This window comes from Salminus brasiliensis, chromosome 1 (genome assembly GCF_030463535.1).
Source record: "Salminus brasiliensis chromosome 1, fSalBra1.hap2, whole genome shotgun sequence".
In the NCBI taxonomy this organism is placed as follows: Eukaryota; Metazoa; Chordata; class Actinopteri; order Characiformes; family Bryconidae; genus Salminus; species Salminus brasiliensis.
The window spans coordinates 40,225,462-40,236,211 of record NC_132878.1 but is presented as its reverse complement, the minus strand read 5'-3'; the positions used below and the strand labels follow the sequence as shown (position 1 = coordinate 40,236,211).

At 39.9% G+C, this 10,750-nt stretch overlaps 1 protein-coding gene across 1 annotated transcript; it reads left to right on the top strand.

Moving 5' to 3' along the window:
* The first annotated feature begins 1,168 nt into the window (after positions 1–1,168).
* Positions 1,169–6,578, top strand: snw1 (SNW domain containing 1). The gene is made up of 14 exons (XM_072679675.1): positions 1,169–1,199; positions 1,983–2,136; positions 2,259–2,420; positions 2,506–2,601; positions 2,769–2,875; positions 2,963–3,067; positions 3,167–3,236; positions 3,332–3,397; positions 3,522–3,638; positions 3,817–3,958; positions 4,852–4,954; positions 5,176–5,293; positions 5,678–5,841; positions 6,018–6,578. The coding sequence occupies exons 1-14, from the start codon at positions 1,186–1,188 to the stop codon at positions 6,208–6,210; spliced, it is 1,611 nt and encodes a 536-aa protein (XP_072535776.1). The 5' UTR covers positions 1,169–1,185; the 3' UTR covers positions 6,211–6,578.
* The last annotated feature ends 4,172 nt before the right edge of the window (positions 6,579–10,750 follow it).

The following is a 10,750-nucleotide window of genomic DNA, read 5'->3' as shown; positions in this document are numbered from 1 at the left end:
CCAGGTGGTGATACAGCCTGTCATAATACTCTCCACAATGCAGGTCCTGTTATAACGTCCTGTTATGCGACAGTTCATACAAAACCTCCTCCTGCTAACCCCCTCCAGAGATAGGGATGGAGATAGGGGTGTGCACTCACTCCTGTTTCCTGAAGTCCACTACCAGCTCCTTGTCTTAGCTGATGTTAAGAGAAAGGTTGTTTTCCTGGCACCAGTGTGACAGTAAGCTAACCTCCTCTCTGTAGGCTCAGGTTTCATCATATTGTATACTGATACTGATAGTGCTCAATGTTCTCTGATCTCCATAAATCCATTCGGAACTAACTCTGTCTTTTTACCTTCTCTGAGAAAATGGATGCCCACTCATCCTGCCCGACTTGTTAGAAGACTGACTGCTGGGGTCCCCTTTACCTGCATAAGACCAGCTGCCACCCATCAGACTAACTACGAGGCTCCCTATATTATATCATGATTAGTATACTGGTATTATGATATTATGATTAACAGTGACTTTTATCAATAATTTATAAATTGTTCTGACCAGAGGAGGATGGATGGGTCCCCCTTGTGAGGCTTTGCTCCTCCCAAGGTTTCTTCCTCCAGCTCTGAGGGAGTGTTTCCCTTGCCACTGTCGCCTTTGGCTGCTCACTGGGGGGTCTTTTAGGGTCTATGTCTTGTTGATCTCTTGTCTTCTTACTAATTACTGATTCTGTAAAGTCGCTTTGTGGCAATGCCAGTTATAAAAAGCACTATAAATAAATTTGAAAATACTGAATTGTCTTATCAGTGACAATTTTGTGGTCACCACCGTGGATTTGGAAAATAAACGTTGGGATATTATTTTCATGCTCTAGCAGAGGGCTTTTTATTGCATCCCCTTTCTTAGCTACGAAGAATGCAAACGCAGAGAGGTCAGGCCTCAGCTCAATATACGTCAATTTCGTCTATTTAATTGCGTTACTTGTTACTTGTGCGTTACTTTCACACTTTGAAAAAAATGAGACAGTATAATCTGACTATTTGGGTGATGGTGTCACAAAATAGGGTCATGGATGGTTTCTGGTGTGAACCAGAGGAGGACCACGGCTCACCATTTGGGACTAGGGCCCTAGTGCTAGCGATATTTGTCTAAAACATCGCGATGCAGTCAGATCTCGCGTGACGTCAGACTCAACAAAGAGGAAAATGTCGCTGGCGAGGTGAGTCGCGGCGTAAGCCTGCTCGGTGTTACAAATACTAGCTAACGTTATTTGTAATATAACGTTTGGCTGTGTCTGTCCGATATACTAGCTGTATGTTAACACATTCTTGTATGTGCACTGTTTTCTTTGGTTATTTCGGTCCATTATTCGGTTAAAAGGCCTAGTTTTGCTAGCATGCTAATAAAGCTAGCTAGCTAGTGCTAGCGCTAGCTACTTCCACACTAAAGTATTCACAGCTACATTTGGCTAAAATCTAATCTATGTGTTGTTAAATGTGATGTTTAGTAAGACTTCTGCTGATCCGCTAGATAGTTTGATCTCATTTTAGCTAGCTAGTGCTAGCAATACGTTATTTCACAGTTCATGCTAGCTAGCTAGCTAGCCAAACCAGCTAACGCTGAACGTCCCCCGCTTGTAGTAATCTGTCTAACGCAGCAACTTTTCGGAAATCTCATTGCAAGAACACCAACATTTGATCATTTAGGGTCAGAAAGAAGTTAGGAACTTGGGTCATTGTCATCCCATGTCTGCGAAAGGTTGTTTTTTTTTGTATTGCCAAGTTGAGCAAGCAAAGCGACTGGACTTAGCTAGCTGTGGGTTTTATGCTGTACTGAAAGTGTTTGCCATCTAAACCAGGGGCTCTGTCAGTTGAGGGAAAAGGCAGACGTTCTCAGATGAATAGTGCAACACGATTTCCGTATATACATCCAAGTAGGCCAAGTTCCAACTTGATAGATCGGTCAGTATTGTTTTAATTGTAGTATACCGATTGTCTTACAGCTTTCTACCCGCGCCTACTCAGCTGTCCCAGGACCAGCTTGAGGCAGAAGAGAAGAGCAGAGCACAGAGGTCCCAGTCCACAGCACTGGTGTCTACTCGAAGAGAACCACCTCCTTATGGCTCTCGAAAAGGATGGGTGCCCCGAGGTTTTGAGGTAGGGGGGTGGGGGGCTGTATAGACAAGGAGATGTATAGATATAGAATATAGAGCGAATGCAAGCATCTTGCTCATGCTGTAGATCCTTTTAGTAGTGCTTCTGTTAATGTGTGCTTAAAGGACTTTGGCGATGGAGGCGCATTTCCGGAGATCCATGTGGCTCAGTATCCACTGGAGATGGGCAGAAAGAAGAAGACGTCCAATGCCCTTGCTGTGCAGGTGGACGCCGAGGGCAAAATCAAGTATGATGCTATCGCGCGACAAGGCCAAGGAAAGGATAAGGTGAGTGTTATATTGAAGCAGCTTAGAATTGTTGGTGATGAATGTAACATTTATACTCACTCCTCTTGTGATGTTTTTTAAACAGGTTATATTCAGTAAATACACAGACTTGCTTCCTAAGGAAGTGCTCAATGATGATGCCCCAGAGTTACAGAGACCAGATGAGGAGGCTATTAAAGAGGTGAGATGTGTAAAATATATAAAATGTTTGTGTGTTTTTTTTTCCCCCTCAAATTAAGCTTGCCATTTCAAACAGCTGACTCTATTTACCATATCTCTTTTGTAAACGTGATTTTTTTTTTATGAAGTCCTCTATGTAAAGTATTCCAAATGTAAATTTTATTTCAGCTCACAGAGAAGACCAGAGCTGCTTTAGACAAGCAGGTGTCCCAGAAAATTGCTGCTGCCATGCCTGTACGTGCAGCAGATAAACAGGCACCTGCACAATACATACGGTAATGTTTAAACTTATCACAAGTATGTGTGTTGTCAGTCATGGTACAGCATGGACGTTTCATAATTATTTTTTAAATTTGCAACAGGTACACACCCTCTCAGCAGGGAGTGGCATTTAACTCTGGGGCCAAGCAAAGGGTCATCCGTATGGTGGAGATGCAGAAAGACCCAATGGAGCCACCACGTTTTAAGTAGGTCACGGCACCCATAGCTTTTGTAAAAGCGCCATTTTTGTTTGTATTTTGTAAAGTATTTTAAAGTATATTTTTGCATATGTCTATTTTGTATAGAATAAATAAGAAGATTCCTCGTGGCCCTCCCTCTCCCCCTGCTCCAGTCATGCACTCTCCCAGCAGAAAGGTAGGGATCCATCAAAATTCTCATTATATTTACCTATTCCATAGCACACTTTCTGAATCGGAACTCTGTATTAATTGATTTATTTTTTGTCTCAGATGACGGTGAAAGAACAGCAAGAGTGGAAGATTCCTCCGTGCATATCAAACTGGAAGAACGCAAAGGTTTCATAAGTCATGTTTTTTTACTTTGCAAAAAACACGCAGTGGCCTATCGGTCAATTAATGCTTGTGTCCTCCTGGATGCCAAATATTTTAAAGTTAAAACATGTTAATTGATGTTTTTCAGGGTTACACGATCCCACTGGATAAACGTCTGGCCGCCGATGGAAGAGGCCTTCAGACAGTTCATATTAATGAGAATTTTGCAAAGTTAGCTGAGGCTCTCTACATTGCAGACAGAAAGGTAACCAGTCTATATTTAACAGCCATAAGTGAAAGTAACCACTAAATGGTCCCATTGCCACACGCACAACCTTCCCACAAGAAGGAATCAGGCCCAGGGTCAAGGGACAAGTTTTCAGGAAAAACAAGGCAAGATGGCTTTTTTTTGCTTCATATTGACATTCTTGTGATGTTCTCAGGCCAGAGAAGCAGTGGAGATGCGAGCTCAGGTGGAAAAGAAGATGGCGCAGAAAGAAAAAGAAAAGAAGGAGGAGAAGCTCAGGGAGCTTGCAAAGATGGCCCGAGACAGAAGAGCAGGAATCAAAGGCCATGGAGAAAAAGGTATAGGTCTTATGTGGTATGGTTCAGCAATAGGTGGTGGTCTTTTTACTCAGTACAGTTGTGTTCTGAAGTTTACATACTTATTACAATGACATTCATGTTCATATTGGGTTTTCAGGGATTTTCTTTAAACTGTTGGAGCTGTTTTTGGTTAGTCAGACTGAAATCGTGAAGCACCATAGTTCATACATTTAAGGTTAGGGCTTTGGCAAGGTCTTTCCGAATGCTCAGTAGAATTCTGCTTTCTCAGTATGTGTTTCAGGGGTATCTAAAGGTTATGCTGAAGAATTCTGAGGTGGTCAGAATTTTTATTCACTTCATTGTTCTTCACATTGTGCAGTGTATCAGTTCCAGTGGTTGTTGCTACCACCACCATGCTTAACAATGTTGGGGTTGAAATGGATCTGAGAGATCTACAATTCTTCTCAGATCTGTCCCGAGCTCATGGGAATTTCCAAATATACTGTGTTGGTCTGTCCATTAAGTACTGTCAAACTCGAACCCTTTTCTTATATGGGCAATGACAAGCTACCAGTTATAGTCAAATGTATGTTGTCATACTCATAAACTCTTTCTGCACTGGAAAAAGAACAGTTGAAAGAAATCATTGAAAGCCCTATACTCCAGTGACGTATACAGACATCTGATCACAACTGTACCTGCCGCAGTAGTGTGCCAAATGCCATTGCTTGTAAAGTCAGTTGATGTCCATAGAGTTGTTAGTTGACTGATATATGTTGATATTATGCTATTCACAAGTCACACCATGTGTCCTTTGGGCATATTTGCAAATGCGTTGCTACATAAGGTCTGGGTTTTGTGCAGGTTGTGCATAGTGACCGAAGTGCTTCAAATTAGAATTTCTCTCACACATGCATTCCTTCTGCTGGCAGGAGGGGAGGATGGTGAGGTCAGAGAGCGTGATGAGATTCGTCATGACAGGAGGAAAGAGAGGCAGCACGATAGGAACATCTCCAGAGCGGCCCCTGATAAGAGGTACATGCTATATCAAATCTTGGGCAGTTTGGTTTGTGCCAGTGTCGTACACTTGTCTTAATTTGAAAAGCATGATCATGCACAATAAACTACGGTCAGATTCTCAACCACTCTATCCAGTAGCGCTTGTTGCTTTAACTCCCATTTCAGTTTAGGCAATTCAGTATTTATTTAAAATGGACATGTGCTGTAGCACATAACTAACCATTGTGTGATTTCAGGTCTAAACTGCAGAGGGACCAGGACCGAGACATCAGTGAGCTGATTGCTCTTGGCCAGCCCAACCCCCGCACTTCCAGCGAGGCTCAGTATGACCAGAGGCTCTTCAACCAGAGCAGGGTAACATTTCTATTGGCTGTGCATTGTTGAACCTATTTATGCAGACACACAGGTGACTGCAATGTTTTTTCAAGTTGTTTAATCTGGCATTTTGTATCTGTGCTCTCACTAGTATTGTATTGTTAATAACTAGTTTAATTTTTCTGTTTTAAAAAAAACAAAGAGAAGCTTATTCCAAACTGTGATACAATTTGACTTCTCACTTTCGCCAATAAAGATGTGCATGGAGCATCGGGCCCATTTCACAGCAGATGCAGTAATCATGCCACATGATGTGTTGTGCTGCACACACCTCAAAATTCAACCAGTGTCCTGGATTTTTGCGCCGTTTAAAAGGTCATCTGATTCTGTTTAACTTGAGTTGTTTTTATATATTTGTCACAGGGAATGGACAGTGGCTTCGCTGGGGGAGAGGATGAGACATACAATGTATATGACCAGCCCTTCAAGAGTGGCAGGGACATGGCACAGAACATGTACAGGCCCAGCAAAAATGCAGACAAGGATATATACGGAGATGACCTGGACACACTTATGCAGAGCAGCAGGTAACGCAGGGAATTTGCAATGTCTGTAGCATCTGCTCTACAAATAATACTCTGAATTAGCTAGTAAGAATAGCAGTCGTGAACTGTTTTACTAGTTGCAGACCCTGAAAATTGGATTGAGAGGCCGGTTATCTTTGGAAGTCTGTTCATGATAAAATCTTTTTATCTCCACTTAGGTTTGTACCTGATAGGGAGTTCTCTGGCACTGACCATGGTCCCCGCAGGGATGGACCTGTCCAATTTGAGGAAGATCCCTTTGGTCTGGATAAGTTCTTGGAAGAAGCCAAGCAGCATGGTGGCTCCAAACGGCCGTCCACTAGTGGGCGCTCTAAAGACTATGACCATGAGAAGAAGCGCAGGAAGGAGTGAAGCACTTCTTTGGCCCAATAATTTAGGTGTCATAATTTAGTGCTAAAGCATATGTTTTTTTTTTTTTTTTGGGTCTGTTAAAATTTTTGGTAATATGACAACAGCAAGATATTATGGAATGTTTTAAGATTTTGGTACATACAGCTACTAAACTGGATGTAATGTGTTTTACTGAGCTAGCTGCAAGTTGCATTTGTAAGAAGTGATAGGACCCCTCAGATTATCATTCTCTCTGTTCGTTTTTAATATTCAGAAAAAAATCTAGATGTTTGCTATTTTTACTTTAAGGGAAATGTACTTCGGATACTGTTGATAGAACATAAACTCTCATATGGCAAAGCCACCTAATAAATTTCACACAAATTAAATCATTGCAACCACGTTACTATTGCATGCATGTTACAATTTGGTTATAGTAATGGTATGTATCTTTTGTTTTAAACTGTTGATATTAATCCCCATTAATACCCATCAAGGTAACAAATAGGGAGTTGAATTTAACTAACATGGATTTACTTTTCCAAAAGATTTCTGGAATGATTCTGCTGCTGTGCTTTTCTGGTGCACCTGCCTAGTGCCATGTTAAGCTTAAAGGTTCTTTTCAAATTCAACATAATTATACTTGGCTAATAGTTTCATTTTTGGTCTGTTGATTATTTCATTAATAATGTGCTCGATTAAGAGGTAATCAAATGTCCTTGTTGAATTAGAGTGGCAATCATTATACAGAATTAAGAATTCAGAAATGAGAAACCTAGTTCAATTAATTTACTCTTGATAATTATTGCAGAGGTAGAGTGGTAAAAAAAAGTTTGAGGTAATTTGTTATTGTATAGATAAAAAGATAAACATTTGGATAGGAAAACATTTTCTATGAATCATGAATAAAGAAACAAAGTAATAATTATACACTTTAAATGAACTTAAATTAACCAGTAACTGATTGTAGAAGTAGGGCTGGGTGATATGGTAAAAATACTATATTACAATATTTAAAGACATTTTTCATGATACCGGATATTTATCATGATGCATGTAATCACAGACTAAATGAAGTGGAGCATTTAGGCTTTATGGCTATGTTAAAGATCAAGAAAGATCGGTGTGTTTTTTTTTCTTTTTTTTATTATTTTTTTCTCCTCATGAACATTGTTTAAAAAAAAAAAAAACATTTTAGTACATGCATCTAGTTGGATTTTGCTGGCGCTGATGTATTTCTGCTAAATTGTGATAGTTTATCCATATCTGACATAACTGTCAGAAGCATGTCCATACAATTTGAGAATTTTGCAAAGTTAAAATATCTAGAGAAAGCGATATAGTCCTGTGATCCCCAGCCAAGGTTCAATACTCACATTTATTTCTTATCTTCCACCTGTGCTGGGCAACATTGGCTTACGTTTAGGCAGCTAAAAAATAAAGTCCTTTTTTGACCTCTCCATAGCCTTTCCTACTGTTAAGAACTCAACAATTTATTGGTTTTAAACATAATTCAACTAGTTAGATTACAAATGGTGTGGAAGGGAAACACTGTGTGGACCTGGCACCTACTAAATCTTGAGCTGCTATAGTAACTAAGGGGATCCAATGTTTTATGGAGAGCCTCTGGATTGCAGAGGTCTATTTGATTCATTTTGCCATGGGTGATTGCAAAGTGCACCTCTATGCTGATGACTAATTCGCAGTATAGCAGTGAACATAGATCATACATGCTTTGGCATATGGCTAGAGGACAAATGTGTTTTAGATCCAACATTAATATTAATAAGCTAAACTACAAAACCTTTATGATTTCCTGTATTGACAAAAACTGTGCCCAGACGTCCTGGACAAAGTTTACAAAGTGCTCACTGTTCATATGCCATCATGATTCACAACAGTGCTTAGTAAAAATATCACAAATGATTTCCTGTGGCTGGATCTGGTATATTTTTCTCAACTGGGACAATCTGCTTTTCTCTACAATGCACCGTACAGTGAGCTCTAAAGCTCTGCTTGCTGGTGTCACACCATCATTTGAAATATTCTTGATTTTGGAAGAAACAGTGAATTAGCAGGGGCCCCAGTACTTTTGTCCGTGTAGCAAAAACAGCTGTAGCACCTGGCAAAGCTATGTATGCCAATTCCAGTACAGCTCCTTCAAAGTCTTGGTACGCAGGGAAGACTTGGGATGGGTCAATAATGTGGTAATTGATTTCTTATAGTTTAGTTTATAGATTTTTTTTTTTTTGCCTGGCCAAGGCTGTGAGAAATGTTTATTACAAACAGGCTTGATTTTTTTGCATTTGTGCTGTAGGCTTTGAGTGTGTGTTCATTATGCACGTGAGCTTATTGCAGAGCGTCTGTCCTCCTCAGAGAAGCTACTGGTGAATCTTCAAACCAATCAACACGATGGACTGTGGGTATATATTACACTGGCAATTGGAATGAATGTGCAAGCGGAACATTTTGACAATAGATAGTGTAGTTCTTAGTTAATTTGTTAATAGTTATTTTTGTTTTAGTCCAAAATGGAAGCGGGAAATCCTATAGCTACACTGCAGAAGTGCACTTCTATCATCTGTATGGCTTTCTTGATTGCTAAAGTTTAGTAAGGGCCCATTCTGTTCTAACAGTTTGTTGTAGAGCAGGAGAATGACCACTGTACCATAAGTTTAGCATACCATCCAGGGATGGACTGGTCACTGGGACAATCCTGGTGGGCTGCTATGGTTGTGGGAAATAATAAGAAGAGAACTGTTGCCTTAGTGCACCAGCCAATAACACAAATACCGACTAGTGTAGTGAGAGTTGGGCTCAGGTTCATTTTCTATGCCATGATCTCTGTCTGGGTGGGATATAGGTTCATAAAAAAGGTCCCCATAAAGATGCATGAGCACGGAAGTGCTAATTTGTCCATATTGAAGGAATGTTTAACTGTCCTACTTTGTAAAATAAACTTTCACAACTTGGTCCGGATGTTCCGTAGCATGTCTTTGAGAACTGTAAAAATAATTTTAGTAGTTGTCGGCACCACCAGCCTTGGCGGTGTAGACTCTCCCACTTCTTTCTATTCTCAAATGAAATATTTGAAGCTGCACTCCCTGCCCAATTGAAAGCTGTTGTTCTTCTAGTAACAAGAACCCAGCTTTTTCTTTCCTCTTTTCAACTTTGCCTTTGTTCAGGTTGTGAGCTGTATTTAGTTTTTTTTGGGACCGGTAGATAATGAGTCTCTACAAATCTGGTGTTAGCGTTCTGAAGGTGTATGTTTGTTCGTCATTTATAGAATAAAAATGGTAAAGATTGATATGTTCTTATCTGAAGGCCAGTGGACAACAACTTGCAAAGTGGAATGATTGGAATGTCATTTTTTTCACCTTCAGTGATTTTAGCCAACTGAGCAAAGTGCTTTTGTTCTTCCTCCATTGGCAAGATAACAAAGTGAATTTGTATGTGTCAGGTCAGCATGTTTGTCCTCAGTTGAAAGTCTTTCCAATTTCCATGTGTAGAGGACAGGAAATATGTTCATTTATTATAAGTCTGTGTTCATTCTAATTATTCATTAGCTTTTATTACACTAAAAGACTGCAAGTGGTGTTTTCCAGTACAGCCTCTAGATGCTGCTATACTCTGCACTGATAGGAAAACAAGATTTTGGAAGATTCTCTCCAGAACATTGGACACTGCCTAACAACTTTAAAGGTCATGTAGTGTGTAAATGACCTTAACAGAGATCTGTCATGCAACATGGAAATCAAAAACCCATTTCACCCACCCCATGAGTTGTGTTCATATCGTTTTTTGAAGGTATGTAAAGGCCTCAAATGGTATATATAACAAACGATATATAAATTTTAGTACAACCTGTTTAGGAATATTGAAAGTGCTTTTATGTTATACTTGTTGATCAACATTTGTTATACTGTGTGATCAAAAATTGCTAACTATGCGAAGATAGTGATCTGAACTAGTTATACCAGCCCTAGTTTGTTAATAGACTGCCAGAAGGAAGCACAGACATGAGGTTACACCCATGAGAGCGGTGGGACTGCAGCATCAACATCTCAGTTAATTAAAAATTCCTTTGTCTATGAATCATGCTCCTTTTGTCTGCACTAAATTTTACCTGGTGTCCAGTCACCTCAATCAGAATCTAACTGTGTCTGTGGTTTTCATTTCATCAATGACATCAATGATGACTGGGTTTCTCTGCTGTTGCTTGCTTTCTAGACCAACCTAACCCTTATGTAGCCCCCTGCATGTGTCATTCATTTTTTTTCCATTTTTGCAGATAAAACACTAAAACTGATTGCAGGCGAAACCATAAGGCCTAAAGGCATAAAACTTAAATAAGCGGTAGTACTCCCTTCTGCTACTTAGACACAAGGGGCCTCAATGGGGCGCTTTAGCACATGCAACCGCTTCACATTTTTCTTATTCCTTAGATCTTAAAAAAAAACAAAGACCTACGCAGCTCTGCATCCTTTTTTACAAGACCACAATGGTCAACAATTATCAAAAACAAAATCTGACTTTTCTACAAAAAAGGGACATTTTTAAT

What these genes read in the sequence shown, in the direction of transcription:
- snw1 (XM_072679675.1), top strand. An exon ending in GCACCTGCACAATACATACG is followed by an intron (nt 2,876 to 2,962) that starts GTAATGTTTAAA and finishes AATTTGCAACAG; the next exon opens with GTACACACCCTCTCAGCAGG. An exon ending in CAAACTGGAAGAACGCAAAG is followed by an intron (nt 3,398 to 3,521) that starts GTTTCATAAGTC and finishes GATGTTTTTCAG; the next exon opens with GGTTACACGATCCCACTGGA.